Raw genomic sequence first — 19,530 nt, forward strand, 5'->3', positions numbered from 1 at the left:
TGCACCCGAATCCACCCAAATTATCCCATTTTTCCAGCTGCCTGCCTAGCGTTTACCTCAGAGGAAAGAATTAATGCTCCAACCTCTCTCCAGGCTTTTCCTAACAGAGTTCGCTAGGAAAAGAAATTCTACAACAGCCTTTAAAAAGAAATTTGAAAATTAATTAATAATTTGGGCATTCCAGCCCACCGCTTTGCCAGGAGGTTTTCCCTGCAAACAGCTCAGAGGTGAAAATTTAGCAGGCGAGTGTTACCAGCCCAGGAATTTGTGCCTAAATTTCTGGACTGGAAACCTCTAAAAGACACAGAGGTGAATTTTGAGCACCTCCCAGACAACCAAAAATCAGTGGTGGCCCCTTCACATCTCATTGCCACCGACTGAGGGGCGGCATCAGGTGCGGGAGGAGATTTGGCGAGGACTTTTCCCGATAAATAACAACAAATTCAATTATTCCAGGGAGCGGGATGAAGCGCTGTCATCCCTCCTGGCTGCCGAGGTGCAGCAGGAACTCCACGGAGTAGCCACTGGCAGATGGCACAGCCTATTCCATGTCTATTCATTTTCTGTGCTACATCCTATGGAACATTCCCGGGTTATTCCAGCTTTTCTCCCTGCTCTCCGGGAACATTTTGGGAAAAGGCCTTTAAGCCATAAGTGCTCCTTGTAAGACTGCAGAGCTCTTGTTGGCTGATCGGGGCCGAGTTAAATCTCAGCAGGATCAGCCCCAGAAAACCACAGGGCCCTCCCTTTCTCCTGGACTGTGCAGAACCCCAGATTTCCACCTACGAGAAGTTTACCATGAGGAGTAAATGTTTGAGCTTCCAAAATGACTTTGTTTATCAGAGCAGATGAAGGAAAAAAAAAGCTAAAGGAATCATTCGAAGCTCAAAGCAAAACTGTTTATAGGACAGCTTTTAGTGCTCCAAGATTCCAGAGAGATTTCAGCAATTAACAGCATAAACTTCCATAACTTAATTCCATTCTATATGTGCATTGTTTAGTTGTTCCTGTGCTATTTAAGTTCTTCCCTGTTACAATACTACAAGAGATTTGCTGATCTCAAAAAAACTTCAAGCAGCTTCTTCACATCATCCCCGGGATCCAAAAGAAGGAGCTTAAATCCTTTGACTTCCTACGTAAGGAAAATATCCAAATAATGACCAAAATCCCTTTAAATAATTTGGGGGGGGGGGGGGAGATTTAAAAAAATTTTCAATCACTTTATTTTTGCATTCGCAAAAAAAAAAATAAGTGGTGAAAGATGAAAATGTGGTGTTCCCAGAGTTATTTGTGCCTATTTGGGAATTCAGGCCACAGAAGCCACTTTTGCCTCGGACACAAATCCATCTGAATTTGGGAGTGGCACCAGTACAAACCCAAGGGGAAGAAGCCAAATCGCACCTCCCATGTTTTTTCCCCGAGCGAGCCCTGTACTCCCACTGAACTCCGAGCCAGGCCTAAGTTGCATGGTTTCACAGATGCACTTTCTTCCCAGATCGCTGAGATCCAGGGAATAATGGGAACCATCATTCCCCTTCCTGCTGAACTTGGCAAGGGCAGGCAGTGTCCCCGCAACCGAGTGACATTTGGCTGCTCGCGGGCCCGGAGCGGTTCAGTCGTTCCGACGGGGAATTCTGAATTATTAAATATATTCCAGAGGTAGCACGGAAAGAGGATGGCAAAAAGCACCTAAAAAGCCCCGTGTCCATATTCAGGGAACGGCTGAGGGGGTTTGTTTGTTTAATTACCAGCACAGGCCCACGGCTCCCAGACTGGAGCACCTGAGGGATGGCAGGAATGCCCTTTGCGGGCCACGCTGCGTTTGCTGCTGCGAGTAGGAGTCAGGATTTCTGCTCTGGAACTCGTATCCCGCTCCTCTCCAAGCGTGCTCCGGGGCTGGCTCGGGCCGTTCCCAAATCCCAGAGCGTGGCTTTTGAGCTGCCCCCGCGGAAGTGGCTGGGGCAGGGCTGGGAGGGGAGGAGGATGCCGAGTAAACATAGCTGCGAGGATGGGAGGTAACAGCATTCCTCTTCTCCTTCATCATAATTACGAAACATTAGGCACGGAAAATAGGGAAGGAGCCGCTTTTGCGGAGCTGAGGGGTTTTCAGCAGGGAAAGGCAGGAGGAACACGATCCAGGCGGGCTGCAGAGCCCCTGGAATGCTGCCTGGCAAAGGTGGCAGCGCGGGGGCACGCAGGCCCGGCCAACACCCAAACTCCAGCACCCTTCTCCTTCTTTTCTGGCCCTGAGAAATGGGGCTCCCCTTCGTGGACGGGGGTTCCACTCGTGGAACCACGGCAGCTCCAGACCTGCTGCACTGCTTCCTTTTTCAAGCAGGGTTTCATTCCAAAATCTCCCTCATAGGTTTTGTTCCCTCTCTGTTTATTCTTTTTCGGTGGCATTTCTGCACGACAAGCCCCACACACATCCCAATCCTCCACTTCCCAAATCCTCCCTGGCACTGGCGCTGTTCCTACGGAGAGCAGCGGGATCCGTGCAGGCATCCCAGGTGTGCCTCACCTGAGCAGCTCCAAAACATCTTCCCCAAAAAACCTCCATCTCATTCCAGGTTTTTGATGCTCAAACAATAAATAACAAAATCCTGCAGCTTTCCCACCGGGCCACACTCCAAAACCAGACTGTACTTAAAAAAACCCCCACAATATTCATTATCATTTCCTCGCTGAACATCCCAAATAAAAAACCAAGGAATTTAAACTGTGCTGGATTTGTAATTCCCTCGTTAGAGATGTATTAATTTGTTGCTCTAATGCAGGCCAAGCCCTAATCAAACTAATGGCAAAATGAAAAGCGAGGATTTAAATCCTTTAAAGGGACTTTGCTTGATTTGGTCAGGCAAAGAGTGGAGATTTTTTCCCTTTTTTCTGGGCCACGAGAATGGCCAATGATAAAAATTCCGCTTTTCTCTGATTCTGCTCCCACCCACACGCTATTCAAACAGCTACAGAGTGGGCAATCCAGAACAGATGCTCCCAAACGGAGGTAAAATTCCAGCCTTTAAATAGAAGGAGCAGAAATTGAACGGAACCAGGAAGATGTGGGCTTTGATTAGCAGATAAAAAACTGAAATATGTCAAATGTGACAGACCCAGGGAATTCTTGGGGGAAAAGCTGCTTCAAAATCCGATCCCCAGCCATCATCTCTTCGTTTTATAGTGCCACACACTTAAATGAGGATAAATTTCAGATAAATTTACTATGGAAGCGATTGCAAACTCCTCCCAAAATTTTAGTAGATGCGAGAAAATGAATTTTTTTTTTTTGGCAACTGTCCTAAAAAAAGGGCAAACAAAGCAGGAAAAATCAAAAGCAACCCCCCACCTCAGCCCGATGAATGTGCATTGTTCAATTGAAGTAACAGCTATTAAATCACTTTCTAAATACGATCTAAATTGGAGGGAACTCCAGGGGAGTTTGCTTCCCAATGCCTCCCAGTCTCCCCCAGTTCTCCCAGTGCAGGTCAGAGGCTGCAGCCTTGGTTCAGTGCCCTGTGCCGAACACCTGCAAACATCAAACAGAAACTCCTGGTCCTTTCCTGGGCTGACAAAAGCCTTTCATGTGAAAAATGCTCCCTGGGAATGTCAGGGCTGGAGCTCAGGTTACATTCCTTTCTCCCTCCCCACTTTTGGAACACGGGGAGAAGCCATGTTTGTGGAATTCAGGATTCAAAGGGAACGGGGCTTTACTTTCTTTTCCCTCGCAGGTCGCAAATCACAACACGGCATCACGGATTAGCTGGGGAAAAGCCACGGGGATGACTTTAAGCAGGAATTATTCCCACACTTCCTAAAGTCCGCTTAGTTTCACTTCCCTGCTTGGGATTACTTTGAGGCGCCTGGCTTTTATTTTAATCTCTGTTCTCTCCCCTCTGTAAGAGAAGTTCGGGGTTAACGCAGAGAATCTCAGTAAATTTGTTTTTAAAGAGGAATATTTAAAGGTCAGCTCAAACTTCAGAGGGAGAACTTCCAGGTGGAAAAGCAGGACCCAGCCCGCTCACTGCAATTCCCCGTTAGCAATCTGCATAATTAGAATAACAGCCTATGTCTGCTATTATTCATGGAGCTGCCTTTAAGCGTGCCACAGAAAGCATCTCTTGGAGCAGCATCCAGGTATTCTCAGCTCCAATCCCAATTTCCCAGGCTCCTCACATCCCTGCCCGGGCAAACAATAGCCACCAACACCATCCTCAGGCCACATGTCCACCCTCCCTCTGCCCGGGAGCAGCGGGGGGAATGAACCCCCAACTTTTTGGGAAGCACCACGAGCTCGCTGCAGGATTGCCTGTGTGATAAGCCAGCCATGGATATTGCAAGTGGGAAATTGCCTTGGTTTTCCCTTCCAGAGACAGCCTTTGGTGCCATTGTGCACAGAGCCGCCAACGCGCGGTGCCCGCCGCTCCACCAAGCCTTTCCCGCATCCTCAGCACCAGCCACCGGCGCGTCAGGGAATTCTCTTGGAATTCTGTCCCTGGCAGAGTTCAGGTGTTGTTTTAAGTGGTCTTTATCTCTTTATTCCTAACTTCCTGCAGCTCATTAAATCATCCTCCCGGCTACGTGAGGATGCGTCAAAACCCCTGCGATTCCTTCAGCTTGCAGGACAACAAAACGCAATTTAATCGCTCCCTGCTCCGGTTTGTCCTCCTGATCCCAACGACTCCGGAGATGAGGTTTAGGAGCAGTTATTAAATATAACTCTGGAGTCGTTTGCTGTCAGCCCAAGTGGTGGTTGCTGCATGGACTGGGCTCTGAGCATGACAAATTGATTTGTCTGGCACAACCACTCTGCGCTCCTCTCCAGCGAAAACAAATAGAGTGGAGATTCTAGATCCGGCCTCATCGCTTCAAAAATTATGTCAGAAAAGGACAAAAACTGGGATTCAAACCTAGAGCTCATATTTGGAAAGTTAGCTCAGCCCAACAGCAAAATTCTCCAAGTTGCTAGCTCGCAATATAAGCAAGTTTGCGAAGACAAAACAAACCCAGGCTGTTATTCTGAAAGTTTAAATAGAATAAAAGGCATAAAATGGAGAGCGATCCGAAAAAAAACCTGACCAAACTTCCGAGCCGAACTCCCGCCCTGGAAATAAAAAGCTAAATGATGTCCCGGTGCATTCAATAAAATGCTGAATGAAGAGGTGCCCTGCATGAGAAAACCTGCAAGTAGCAGGTATGGAGCTCTCTGCAAGGAGGGCTTCCTCTGTGGCTTGCCAGGAAGCCTTGCCCAAAGTGCCCCCACGGAGCAGGAGCGGGCAGGAATACGCCGGCCGGCGTGCTGGCACGTGGAGTGGTCTGGGAATGGAGAGCTCCCTACCTGTCCATCGAGGCACTGAAAAGCCAGGAAACGTGCTCCAGGGATCTTTGGGAGCTCTCATTTGTCAGGCACATAAAAGCCCTTCTAGAAACTTGAGTTGCCAGACAATTACTGTCCACACAAGCTCTGAGGCTGCTTTTGTCATCCCGCTCCTGTTTTTGGGGAGCGCGGGAGATGCCCGGCAGCCCTACCACAGCCAAAGGAACAAACTGTCCGCCTAAATTTCAGGAAAGTCTTCCAAAACACTCTCGTGTTTAAAAACAAAATGCCCTGCCTTTAAGCAGCAAGAGAAGATTTTAATTCCCAAAAAATATTCCATCAGCAAGCGGCCCTGTCTAATCCTAAAGACTTTTTTTCCCGGTGTTTATTCTCGGATACTTGTTTTATTTATTTAACTGCAACAGCCTCGATTCTGCTTCAATTCTAATGCACAAAATTAATTTGCACACAAGAGGTTTTGACTATCGTCCCCGACAGACAAAGAGAGGCTTTGGAATTGGAAATAAAAAATTCTCCAGGGCTCAAATCGCTAAAAGGAAAAGATAAATCTACTGTAAAACTAGAACAATTTTAAGCAATGATTAAACAGAGGAGAAGTCCAGGGGTTTTTTAAAAAATCAGAAATGTGCGGCAACGCTCTATAAACCTCCCAGGCTCGTGGAAATAACAATAATAAAAATAATAATAATACCAAAAATCAGAATAACCGGCGCTTAGGAATAATTCCGCCGCAATCCGAACGAATCTGCTCCCCGCAAGAGATTAAAGCACCACAACAAAGGTAATGCCTACGGATAAATAAATCCCAACGTTTCGCTACGGATGGAACAAAAAAACGGTACGTACTTGAGCCAGTAAAATGTCCACTTGCCAAGGAAGTTGGTCCATTTTTCCCGCTGCTCACAGGAGGTGAAAACATCTAAAAAAAAACCAAAAAAAAAAAAAACAAAGAGGCATTACTAGTGCAAAACAAGCGGTTCCCGAGTGCAGTGGCAGTCCGAAGTTGCTGGCACATTCCTTAGGAGTTGCTCTCCCCCCACCTCGAACCGTCAGCCCCCACAGCCCCTGTGCAGATTCCTCGCGGGCCCCCCCAGCGCCCCTCGGCAGCGGCGTCCCCGCTTTTCTCAGGCTCATTAGCTTCCCAAACAATCTGCCCTCGGAGCCTTTGAGCCGCGTTCTCCAGCCTGGGAAGCGGGGTTCGCTCCCCCTCTCCCCCGCCGACAAAAGCGGAAAAAGTTGGGACGGGGGCGCAACCTTGGTCATCGGCGTAGCAACGTCCATTTCCATCCCTCTCCAGGATTTGCCTGGCATGTGGGAACCCAAATAATAATAAAGCAAAGTGCCACCTGCCCTAAATTCTCATTCCGTCTCTCCCACCGAGCAATTGGAAGCCAGGCTCGCTCCTCGCCCCCTTCTCCCTCCCTCTCGCACTTCCCTCTCTCTCTTCCCAGCATTTATTTCGACCCTAATTGGTTTCTCCCTTCTCCGACGTGTCTAGTGGATAATACGCACCTTCCCTGAGTCAGAGCCTGCAAAAAGCCAAGGAACAAATGGGAAAAGTGCACCGACAAGCAGAGAGGGGGCTGCGAAGCTGCCGCAGGCTACGATTCCTGGCCAAACTTCCCCAAGCCATCCCTCAGAAGCCGAGGCTGGAGCAGCAGCAGCAGCCTGGAGCACGCAGGGGAAAGGGGAGGGGGGGGCTTGCTGGGCTTTAGGAGCAGACCTGCCTCTCCCAGCAAAAGCTCTTCCCCAAAATAAATAACTAAGTGGATAGAGAGATATTCCTGACATATTGGGGGGGAAGGGAGGGGATGGGGAGAGGAAGGAAGGGGCTGGAGGGGGAGGGGGAGCCTGACAAAACTAGACAAGTGCACGCGTCCGGCGCAACGTTCGGCCTCCAAAGCGGCCCAGGGGGACAAAAATCCCTCTTTTCCTTCGCAAATCGCTCCCAAAATCCTGGCTAGGGCGGGGTAGGAGAAGCTGGGAGCGGTTTAAATGCCAGCAGAAGCCCTAGGAGATTTCAGGGAAAACTTTAAACTGAGACGGTCGTGGATTTCTTTGCACTTTCCATGTGCCAAAATCGAAACAAGGGAAGAACCGAAAGGAGAATATCAGCGAGTCATTAGCAATTAATGAGTTCACGTGCCAACAAGGCTTGAAAATCGAAAGCACAATAAAAGTGCAATATCGGTATGATGGAATGATGAGAAATGGTCAGTTTTCAGGGCGTTTCTTTTGGCAGGAATTATGTGAGCCGTCCGAGACATGAAACCAAGCTGCGAACGCGCCTGCATCTCCCATCACGCACAATCAGAAAGACTAAAAATACTCAGTTTGGATTTTTTTTTTTTTTTTTAAAGCAAAAAAAATATTTACCATGCCTCTAGCTGCTGATTAAAAATTGCCCAATGTACTTAGAGCACAGTTTGGGGTTGGTTTTGTTGCTTTAGGGTTTTTTTTGGCTGGATTTTTTTTTTTGTTAACAGAGCAGCTAGAATTTTTTTTTTTTTACAGCTGTTGCTAATTTCCACCGTTGTTTCTTACCGCACTGAAATCCAGTAAATCACTCAGTTCTTTGTCCGTCCCTAAGGCAGCCATTCGCTGTTGGTGATGCATTTTAGCAAAATCACACAAACCTAGAAACATGGAAATAACCGCAATCAGAAATCCCGAGCCTTGCAGGAAACACAGTCGGATTTTGCTTTTTCAAGGGGGGTCGGGGAGTGGGTGGTTGAGAAGAAGAAGGGAGGGGAAAAAAAGATGGAGGGGCAGCAAAAAAAAAAACCAAAAACAACCCAACAAAAAACCAAAAACACAACAACAAGAGGAAAAAAAAAAAAAAAAGCGATATTGTATTTCCAAAGAGGCGAGCCAAACCCGAGAACATCCACTCTTAAACCCAAATGCGGAGGAGACAAAAAAAGGCAAAGCCTCGCTCCCGGAGCATCATTTATGCAACAGGAGGTTCAGCGAGGAATGAATGAGGATCCCAGCGAAGAAACTACAGCCATCCGCTCCCAACTTTTTCCCTTTCTCCTTCTTCCACGCCAAGTAGCGTTCGGAGGCAAAGAGCGAGGAGGAAAAAAATAAATAAAACCACGGCGAGAGTGTATGTTCCGGAGCGGGTGTGGGGGGGGACAATTAGCCCCGATTCCTAATTTTTGGAGAGGATGGAGGGGGGGATGGATGGAAAGGAAGCCGCCGAGCAGCAGGAGCGGCTCGGGCCTGTGGTGAGCAGGCAGAGCCGGAGGAGGGGAGCCGGGCGGGGAAGGGAAGAGGGAAGAAGGGGCGCGGAGCTCCCGCAGCACTTTTGGACCATGATTCTTCCACCTTTATAACGGGGCCGCGCGTGACGCGGCCGCTTGGCCGAAAGGAACAATTCCTTTTTTTTTTCCCCTCCTTTGGATTATTATTCGTCTTTTTATTATTTTTTTTTAATATATTTTTTTTTAGCTCTAATCTTGCTTTGTTTCGGTCTCGATCCCAAACTTTGCAAAGCCCACCCCCCTTCCCCTTCTCTCATCCCCTCTGCCACTTTTATTCCGTATTTTCCTCTCGCAGGCCGCTAAAAAGAACTGCTCGGAGTTCATTTTCCGGCAGGAAATACAGCGGCGAGTGCCCGAGTCTGCACCTTGGTGTATCTCCCGCACGTGTAGTTACATCGTATCTATGCAATGTATATACAATGTATAGATTTACACAGCCCGGAACTTGCACTTTCTTTTCTTTTCTTTTTTTTAAAATAACATATCGGGATCGACAATTTCAATCAAAAAATAAAAATGAAAGCAAAAAAAAAAAAAAAAGAAAAAAGAAAAAACACAGACAAGTTAGTCTAACAGCAAATTGGAACTTTACCTTAAATGGCCACAAATATGTTCACAATATTCCAAGGGAAAAAAAAAAAAAGAAAAAAAAAACGGAATAAAAATAATCAAAATAAAAAGAGGAATCTTCTGCCAAAGTGCTTTATTGTCTCACACGTGTGTGACCTTCCAAAACCACCAAAAAGTAGGGAAAGTGTCAGTCCTGCTCCAGGTTATTCCACAGCTTTACAGGCACACTACACCTGGCTTTGTTGGGATTTGGGGGGCCCGGCCACCGGCCACAAAAAATAATATAAATTAGATTTTAAAAATTAAAAAAATTCAAAACCAAGAAAAAAAAATAAAAAGAAGGTCCGACAACTTTTTGCCCTATTGTTTTTACAGACACATGGTGACGAGGCTCGCAGCGCCGCGGCTCTCGGGGACTTACCCCCTTTTCCTTGTCCTCCCTTAAAAAAAAACCCAAAAAAAACCAAAAACCAAAAAAACCCAAATCCCGAAAAAAAAAATAAACAAACCCAGGCGACTCCCCCCCCTCGGGGGAGCGCGGGGCCGCCCGTTGCCCAACTTGGTCCAAGTTTAGAGCAGCGCCCGCCGCCTCGTCCGGCTCAGCAGCGCGGCCTCCCCCGGCGAGCCGCGGCCGATCGCATCCCGCCCGGGCAGCCGCATCGCCCGCCGCTCACATCCGGGCAATGCCCGCCGCCTTATAAGCGCCGCTCGCAGACAATGACGAGGAGGAGGAGGAGGAGGAGGAGGAGGAGGAGGAGGGCGGGAGGAAGCGGGCGGGACGGCGCGGCGGGGCCCACAAGATGGAGGGAGCCGGCCGGCCCTTCGCCGCGTTCCGCGCCGGGCCCGGGGGGCAGCGCTGCCCGCCGCCCCGAGAGCGGCTCCGCCCGGCGGCGGCACCCGGCAGGGCTCCGGGGCACCCGGGAGGGGCTCTGATACACCCGGGAGGGGCTCTGATACACCCGGCAGGGCTCCGGGGCACCCGGGAGGGGCTCTGATACACCCGGGAGGGGCTCTGATACACCCGGCAGGGCTCCGGGGCACCCGGGAGGGCTCCGGGGCACCCGGGAGGGCTCTGGTACACCCGGGAGGGGCTCCGGGGCACCCGGGAGGGGCTCCAGCACACCCGGGAGGGCTCCGGGGCACCCGGGAGGGGCTCCGGGGCACCCGGGAGCGGCTCCAGGGCACCCGGCAGGGCTCTGGTACACCCGGGAGGGGCTCCAGCAACCCCAGCACGTCCAGGAGGGCTCTCAGCACATCCATGAAAAGCTCCAACACCCTCAGAAAAACAATGGAGGTTCCAGCACCCTCAGCACACCCATGAGAGGTTCCAGCACCCCCAGCACACCCATGAGAGGTTCCAGCACCCCCAGCACACCCATGAAAAGCTCCCAGCACCCTCAGCACACCCATGAGAGGTTCCAGCACCCTCAGCACACCCATGAGAGGTTCCAGCACCCCAGCACACCCATGAGAGGTTCCAGCACCACCAGCACACCCATGAGAGGTTCCAGCACCCCCAGCACACCCATGAGAGGTTCCAGCACCCCCAGCACACCCATGAAAAGCTCCAGCACCCTCAGCACACCCACAAAAAGCTCCAGCACCACCAGCACACCTGGGAGGGCTCTCAGCACCCCCAGCACACCCATGAGGGGCTCCAGCACCCTCTGCATGACCTAGGATGGCTTCCAGCCTCCTCAGCAGACCCGTGAAGGGCTTCAGAGCCCTCAAGCAAACACCATGAGGGCTTTCAGGCCCTTTAGACCACGCTCGAAGGGTTTCAGACCCTTCAGCAAACCCCTGAGAGGTCTCAGACCCCTCAGCAAACCCGTGAGAGGTCTCAGACCCCTCAGCAAACCCCTGAGAGGTTTCAGACCCCTCAGCAGAACCATGAGGGCTTTCAGCACTCTGCAAACGCTGTGAAGGATTTCACTTGCCCTCAAACCATCATCAGACAACTTGTTACAGCCGCCTCAGCAGTTACCTGAGGGCTTCTTCAGGTCCTGCAGGCTCCATATGGGTTTCATGACCCTCTGCCATGAACAGACTCCCGTGAGGGGGTTTCAGCTCCCATAGATCCTCCAAGGGCTTCTCGTGCTCCTGGTCCTCAGCTGATCCTGTGGGGGGTCTGAGGGAGCTCACAGCTCATCCCCATGAGGGGCTGGCACCATGAAGGGGCTGGCACCATGAGGGAGCTCACAGCTCATCCCCATGAGGGGCTGGCACCATGAAGGGACAGGCACCATGAAGGGGCTGGCACCATGAGGGAGCTCACACCTCATCCCCATGAAGGGGCTGGCACCATGAGGGAGCTCGTGCCTCTCTTCCTGAGGGAGCTCGCGCCAGGCTGCCCTGAGGGGGCTCGCGAGTGGCCGTTAGCGGCTCGCGCCACTCCATCGTGAGGGAGCTCGCGCCACTCCCGCCCTGAGGGAGCTCGGCCATCCCATCCTGAGGGAGCTCGCGCCATCCGGCCCTGAGGGAGCTCGCGCCACTCCCGCCCTGAGGGGGCTCGCGAGTGGCCGTTAGCGGCTCGCGCCATTCGGCCGTTAGCGGGCTCGCGCCACTCCATCGTGAGGGAGCTCGCGCCACTCCCGCCCTGAGGGAGCTCGCGCCATCCGGCCCTGAGGGAGCTCGGCCATCCCGCCGTGAGGGAGCTCGCGCCATCCGGCCCTGAGGGAGCTCGGCCATCCCGCCGTGAGGGAGCTCGGCCATCCGGCCCTGAGGGAGCTCGGCCATCCCATCGTGAGGGAGCTCGCGCCATCCGGCCCTGAGGGAGCTCGGCCATCCCATCCTGAGGGAGCTCGGCCATCCCATCCTGAGGGAGCTCGGCCATCCCATCGTGAGGGAGCTCGCGCCACTCCCGCCCTGAGGGGGCTCGCGAGTGGCCGTTAGCGGCTCGCGCCATTCGGCCGTTAGCGGGCTCGCGCCACTCCCGCCCTGAGGGAGCTCGCGCCACTCCATCGTGAGGGAGATTCCGCCATCCCGCCCTGAGGGAGCCTCCGCCATCGCGCCCTGAGGGAGTTCGTGCCTCTCTTCCTGAGGGAGCTCCCGCCATCCCGCCCTGAGGGAGCTCGGCCATCCCGCCCTGAGGGAGCTCGGCCATCCCATCCTGAGGGAGATTCCGCCATCCCGCCCTGAGGGAGCTCGGCCATCCCATCCTGAGGGGGCTCGCGCCATCCCGCCCTGAGGGAGATTCCGCCATCCCGCCCGGAGGGAGCTCACCCCATGCAGCCATGAGGGGATTCCCAGCACTCCTCCGTGAGGGAGCTCACCCGCTCCGCCCAGAGGGGCCGGCTCCTCGGGGCTCGGGCCCAGCGACCTCCCCTGAGGCCCGGCGCAGTTTCCCTCCTTCGCCCTCGGCCTGGCCACGCTGCTGAGGCGCCGCGAGGCCTGCAGGCCCTGCCTCAGCATCAGCGAACTCTGGGAGGCTTTCCAGCGCCCCAGCCGGGATCGCGCCCAGGAAAGAGGTAGGTTTCAATTATTCCTTTTTCAGTTTTGTTTGGTTTTTATTTTTTTGGGTTTTTTTTTTTTTTTTTGGGGAGGTGCTGAGCCCGCAGTGGGGCTGGTGCATGAGCAAAGTGGTGGAAATGAAACTAAAAGAAGGAATGAGGAAAGGGGGGAATGATAGAAAATCATGGAATGGTTTGGCTTGCAAGGGTCTGTCACTGGATCAGGATGGTCCAAGCCCCATCCAGCCCAGCTTTGAACACTTCCAGGGATGCTGCTTCAAATTACGGACGGATTTGGTTGATGGTGATGGGCTGTGAGGTTGTATTTGGAAATTAAGTAGGAAAGGACTCACCCAACTGCCACCCCAGCCCTGGTATTATTCATTTCCCAGCTTTAATCTCTGGATTTCGTACTGGCCCCGTATGTCCTGCTTTCAGCCTGCCACAGGAATCCCACGTGGACAATTGGCTGAGCAGGGGAGCCTTTGGCCACCTCAGCATTCACAGGAAGCAGACTCGAGTAATTTTATAGGACTCCCTTCCCTGGAAATACCCAAGGCTGGACAGGATAAGGCACGGACAAGTGGTCAAGGGGGATGGAACTGGACAATCCTAAAAATCCCAAACCATTCCCTGAGTGCCTGGTGATTGTGAAAATTAGTCTGTTAACGTTATGGGCCTGCAGTAGGCGATGCCATGAAAGAATCCATAAGATCCAGAGCCGCCACACTGGGTTTTGTGAGAAAACAGAAGTGGAACATAGCTGGACTTATTAAATTTTATAGGATAAATCCCCCATCACCAAAGTGTTTGTTTCTCCACTTCCCAAAAATAAATAAGTGGGCAAAGGGAGCAAGAAAAACCTTGTAATTTCCATGCAGTTTCTCCCTTTGTGCTTCCTTGTTATGGTGTCAACATGAGGCTAGTTTGGCTTTGAGGGGAATGTAAACTCGTTGATTCCAGCACAGCTTTGCAAAGAATATGTTTCATTCATTGCCTCAGCAATACTGCAGATTTCCATGGAAAGGTACTTCCGGAGGTGGGGAAATATTCTTCAGTATTTGCCTGAATTCCGATTAAAATTTGGTTTGTTTTCTAATTCCCTAATGAAAGAGGATGTTTGATTTCAATTAAAGTGAAATGTCATCATTTTCGGTTGTACTAATGGATATGGAATACAGCAGTCCATTAGGGAGAAAACAGTGGATTTGGGAAAAGGCCAGGAGGTGCAGGGGATGCAAAGAGATTTCCCACGTATTTTCAATTTTTGTAATGGGCATATGTAGGTCATTATGGAAATCCATGGGTTGTGATGACAGGAATACAGAAAATACAATCAGGCAATCTCTTACCAAGGTTTCAGCAGGAATTGTTCCTATTTTGGAAATCTGGAAAAATGCCGGGACGGGGCTCAGAGTAACCTGGGCTGGTGGAAGGTTCCAGGTGCCCAAGGCCGGGTGGGGATCCTGCAAATCCCTTGCTCCAAGCCTCTTCCAGCCCAGCCTTGAACACTTCCAGGGCTGGGCCATCCCAACTTCTCTGGGAATATCATTTGGAGTGACCCTCTGGGAGAGTTTTGAGATTTCACAGTTATTCCCCCGTACGGTATTCTTTACATTATTGAGTGTTCTTTGAAGGCTCTCTAGTGCCGGCAAAAATGTGTTGTTGTTGTTGTTGTTGTTATAAATCCTTTTCTATGTGGTTTCACATCTTATTTCTGTTATTGCTGTTTGTTATTGAGCCCGGACCCGTTGGTGGCGAGGGACCCTCGGGCTGAGTCCCGTCCTTATAATTGAATTAAAAGCTGCTGTAAAAAATACACGGGAATAAGAATAGGAGAGGGATGAAGAAGGAAATAATTGGGGGAATACGTGGCTGGATTAGTTATTGTCCCAATTAGCTGCCTGAATTAGCTCCTTGACAAGGAACACGGAGGGAAGAATAAAGGGCTATCGGTGACAAGGCCAGTTTTTAGGGAAGCTGCTCCTCTAAGTGTATTATTATTGCAATATAAAGAGCTGCAGGTTTCAGTTAAATGGATTTTGATTCTGCTTATTTTTCTAACAGTAGATTGGTTTCACTTCCATATTAATCTCCTTGTATTAAACCACAGAAATTCCAACCTTTGTTTTCCTGGGAGCAGCCTAGGACATAATCTAACTTTACAGAAAAATACGAGTATTTGTGCTTAGTGAAGAGATTGAGGTTGGATTTAAATCCTGTGAACTGGCCACACAATTATGTCATTTCCAGGTCTGGGTGAAGTTGATTAGTTGGAACAAACATGAGCACTTGAGCTAATTTGCATGGCAAACTGGTTTTAATGTTTTGGAGGGAAACAAATTCCTTTTCAAAGTAATGGCTTTAGGCTGTGCCAGGCCGAACACGGGAGGAATTTCTGCGTGGGAGGGGAGTCCCCATTGCTGGGGTGTCCCAGGGAACACGTGGATGTGGCACTGAGTTAAATGAAATCGTCTATGAGAACACTCAGCTGGCACGGCGCTGTCCCCCTGTCTGTCCCCACCCGACAGGGACACGGCCCCACGCCTGTCACCGCCTGCTGCGTGGCCGCACTGGGGAAGGTGCAGGATGCGCTTTTCCAGGTTCTGATCGGAGGCTTCAGGGAAACATCCGACATTCCCGAGCTTAACTGCAGTCCGTGCCCAGCTAAGCTGCCTCCAGCTGGCATCTCCGGCCACTCGGGCTGGTTCCGCTTCAGTCACCGCCTGAAAAAGCCTCTGCGTGCGGGGCTGCAGATGGGCAGGAGTGCCCGCCGTGGGCTCCGGCCTGCACAGAGCAGCCGGGCCGCAGCGAGAGCAGCTCGAAGGTCCTTCCAGCCCAGCCCTTCTGGGATCCTGAGGATGTAATTGCATCAGCAGGAAGCACGGGGAAGGTGAGGGCTGCGGGGGGAGAGGAGTGAGGCGGGGGGGCAGTTATCCAGCATGGATAACTCCCCAGCAACCCGCTGGAGGGAGGGACTTGGTCCCCTCCCGAAACCCCAAACCAGCCTCGCTTGGATCTGCCAAGCACCTGCGAAGGAATGCAGCTGCAAGGCCCTGGGAAAACAATGGGAACTGTGACAGTTCATTAATATAAGGCAGCGCCGAGATTGATTTGGGAAAGCCATTGCTACAGGATTCCACTGGAGGACTCAGTGGCATTCCCGAGGTATGCCAGGGAGCACTAGCAAGGGCCGTGCATGTGTGCATGTCATGTAAACCCCAGTTTGGGAACTGGGACAGCTCACTGGGTCTGTCAGCAAAACAAATGGAGGAGCACTGATTGCTTCAGCACTTCCTTCCCTCGTTTTTTATTCCGTATTCACTTCATAGGTTGGGATTTTTCCTTGTTTCTATTTTTTTTATAGTTTGCTCTGGCTATTTTTTTCTGGTGAAGCAAGGGTTTGGAAAGTGCAGGCAGCATTTCAAACTGTGATCTGCACAGATGGGAATGAAGGAACATTCTCCAGGCGAAAATTGTTCTCAGAGACATTTGGATTGAGCAGGATTTGTCTGTGTGCGGGGCGGAACATCCTGATTTCCAACAGGAGGGAGCTCGGGCAGCACAGGGGTGCTGGGCACAGAGCAGGGCACCTCCCAGCAGGCAGTGCCCAGCCAGTGGGGCCAGCCCAAGGATCCAACCCGTTCTGCCATGGCAGAGGCACGGTGCAAGGCACAGTAACCCACGGGGAGGGTCGTCCCGTGGAAAAACACACGTGGTCAGGCCACTGAGGTGCTTTGTTGGTGTCGTATCCTCACGACCCTCGCTGCTTCTAATGAGTTTGAGGTGTGTGTGTGTAGCCCGGCGCTTGATGAAGAGTTTCTGTCACCACAGGCAGCAGTTACAAATGACAGGGTGGGCAGGGATGGGCTGGGCAAATCCAAAACAATTTGCTTTGCATAGATTAGCAGCTCCTAAAGAGATCCCACATTCATCTGGGAGAGGTTTTCAGGGTGCAGTGTCAGAGAGAGGCTTTGCTGCCCACGTCTTGTGTTTTTCCCCACTTCCCTCCTCTCTTCCCTCCTCCCCCTTTTTGGTTTCCAAACTGAATTTCCCGATTTCCAGATGCAACTGCAATATAACGTGGAAATAAAAGCAGGCGGTTAAATTATCGGAGCCCATAATCTCTCCCAAAGAAAAAGGGGGGACGATCCAACTCCATTTTCCTGCTTATGGGTCCCCGTTGCTGTACTAGTGGTAAATACACGAGGAGCTCGGCTCATCAAATTTTTAAGCACAGGATGCACAAAGGAAGCTCCAGAGTGTCTGGAAAAGCTCGTGGCATCGGTCAAAAGCAGCTCTTGGGGCTGAGGCGTTGCCAGCTCCCCATTCATCATCACTTCCCTTCCATGCCTGCGTTCCTTTTGTTCTCTAAACCCTAAATTTCCATGGTTTAATTTTCCTCCTCTCCCGGAATGGCTTTGCAAATGCTTAGCCTTAAGTAATAGTCAGTAAAGGCGAATTACCTTAAATCAAGCAAGGGTTATCTAATTTAGAAAATAGGAAATAGAGAGAAAATCAAACTAAATGAAATGTAAACAGGATAATTCATATCTAATCCATGGGCTTGCTCAACAGGAAGAGTCTTTTAGTTGTGCTCCGTTGAGCTCCCGTTCCAAGCACCGCTCACAGGTCTTTGAGCCCTAACCACCGATCTCTTTAGGCCCTGCACTCCCAAAATCCTACGGGACATGGGATTTCTCATGTCCATTTTTGCTTTCATCATAGCACCTCCAGCTGAGCTGCTCCTTTCTCAGTTTCCCTCAGTGCTTTTTTGGCACACGCTCACTCACCTGTACCTTTTGTAAGCACTTGGGGATGGGGCAGCACCAGAGCAGAGTTTCCTATACAACCAGGCAAGACACTCCATAGAATCCCACACTGGCTTGGGTTGGGGGGGACTTAAAGATCACCTCCTTCCACCCAGGGCCACCTCCCACTACCCCAGGTTGCTCCAAGCCCCGTCCAGGCTGGCCTTGGACACTGCCAGGGATGCCACAGCTTCTCTGGGCACCCTGTGCCGGGCCTGCCCACCCTCCCAGGGAAGAATTCCTTCCCAGTATCCCAGCCAAAGCTCCCCAGTTTCCCCAGCCACTGGCTCTCTCCCCTGCCTTTTATTAATATGCAGCGCAGCGCCGGCCCCCGGCCTAATGAAGCTTATTACAGGATCCTGCCAGAAAGCTTTCCAACTTCCTTCCAATTAGCACTCGGTGCTTCAGAGGAATCCTCGCAGTACGGGGAGCTGTTTGGCAATTGCACAGCACCTTTTTTTCTGCAACTTCACTGAAGATGTCCTTGTTAGATTAAAGACTCCTCAGATGCTGATTACCCCCTCCGGGTGGGTTCTTCATTGTTCTCCACGCTCAGGAGTTGTTGTATATGTTTTATTTAGGTTACAGCTTACAGGGATCGTATTGGTTTGTTATGGATTCGTGGAATGGTTTGGGTTGGAAGGGATTTTAATCCCATCCCATTCCACGCCCTTCCATTATCCCAGGCAGCTCTCAGCCCTGTCCAAGCTGGCCTGCGACACTTCCAGGGAAGGGGGGAGTCCACTCAGATAAGGGCATTTTAGATTGGCACTTGAGAAAATGCACTGGGAGCAGGACGGATCCTGGCAGGGACTGGGTCTAAAACAAGGGAGAACATTCCCAGCCATGCAGCAGCACCATCTCACCTGCAGCCGAGCTGTTCCTGCATGTGCTCCATGTGGGAAATGCAGGAAAGTCATCCCTGTGATCCGCTCCGGGCACGGTGCTTCCTGCACCTCATTCCTGCTGAGTGATCCAAGGCCAGCCTGGAGCAGCCTGGCATAGTGAAAGGTGGAAAGGAATGATCCTTAAAATCCCTTCCAACCCGAACCGTTCCAGAATTCATTCTAGGATTCCAGAACCTTCTCTGCCCCAAAGCCTGCAGCCAGGAGTTTTGGCCCTGTTGCCATGCCAGCGACTCCCAAGTGATGCTTTGTCCCTGGTGGTGAAATGAGGACGGTGCTGGGGTATGCCTTCCATCCCTGAGCTCCCCGGTGCAAGGTGGGAGCGCAGCCCTGCTCCCAGGAGGCGCAGGGAAACCTGGTCCAGCCCAGGGTTTGTTCCCCTTCTCCCAGTTTCACTCAGATTCTGAAGAATTCCCAGTGATTACTTTTCCAGGGAAACCCTAACAATGAGACTCTTTCAAGGTTAGCATATCAAGGAGAGGAGGCTTCATTCCACTGTGGCAATTAAGGAGAAGGAGTATCAGCAGGTCACATCTTGCTTCCGGTGCATCGGGAATTGTTTTGCTGTGGAGTTTGGAAGGAAGCAGGATTGGGGCTGTACTTGGTATTTAAAACAAACAAACCTATCTATTAAATGAGACTGTGGAATGGGGCACGGAAGTAAAACCGAGACCGTTAAATTACAGATAACAGGGGAAGAGTCCAAATTTTCCCAAATGTTCTCGGTTTTCAGTTTTTTCCTAACGACCGTCGTTATATTTTGATGTGGTTAATAATACAGCAGAGGTTAAATGAAACATGAAAAAGGGCTGTACATTAAAATTGAGATAACTCTTCCTTCAGTGAAGTGGAACCCAGCAGATGTAGCTGCACACTGTAATTGCTGCCTGTTTCCTGTCACTCTGATTAAGTTGCATTGTCCCTGCTCCAAGTGTAGGAATCAGTGGCTTCCCATAGGGCACAGCATGGGACAACTGGCTTCGGCAGGCAAATGACTCTGTGCACCTCCTGCTTGTCCTGGTAATGGTATAGACACACAATATCCATTGATGACTCCTAAAATCAATAGGCTGTGCAGTGGGAGAGGCTCCAGGGCTTCCACGGGAGAGGCACTCCAGTCAAGGGCTGGGATTTTGGGAACGCTTCCATTCCCTGGTTCAGGAGGCCGAATAAGCCCAGGGCCTGGCTGCTGTGTTA

General features: G+C 51.1%; 2 protein-coding genes across 45 annotated transcripts in view; one reads left to right on the forward strand and one right to left on the reverse strand.

Annotated features, from left to right (window-relative positions):
- The window catches only part of LOC110484130 (transcription factor 4), a 110,257-nt gene extending 100,417 nt beyond the window's left edge, over window positions 1-9,840 (reverse strand). For 16 of the 44 annotated variants that reach the window (XR_014951348.1, XR_014951350.1, XR_014951347.1 and 13 more), the window contains exons 1-2: window positions 6,845-7,870; window positions 6,179-6,251 (exon numbers count right to left, since the gene is read on the reverse strand). Coding sequence is in view for 35 of the 44 variants with exons in the window: in XM_085566744.1 (XP_085422870.1) it covers window positions 6,179-6,251; window positions 6,845-7,123 (352 nt within the window). In the remaining 9 variants the exon portion in view is untranslated. The other 28 variants (XM_085566756.1, XM_085566760.1, XM_085566748.1 and 25 more) reach the window with 11 other exon arrangements.
- Window positions 9,841-11,648: 1,808 nt separating this feature from the next.
- LOC146763926 (uncharacterized) overlaps window positions 11,649-19,530 on the forward strand; it is a 76,407-nt gene continuing 68,525 nt past the window's right edge. Inside the window, exon 1 of the mRNA XM_085566782.1 lies at window positions 11,649-12,635. The gene's annotated coding sequence lies outside the window, so the exon portion shown is untranslated. The remainder of the gene's footprint in view (window positions 12,636-19,530) is intronic.

Source organism: Lonchura striata, chromosome Z, assembly GCF_050655825.1.
Source record: "Lonchura striata isolate lonStrDom1 chromosome Z, ASM5065582v1, whole genome shotgun sequence".
In the NCBI taxonomy this organism is placed as follows: domain Eukaryota; kingdom Metazoa; phylum Chordata; class Aves; order Passeriformes; family Estrildidae; genus Lonchura; species Lonchura striata.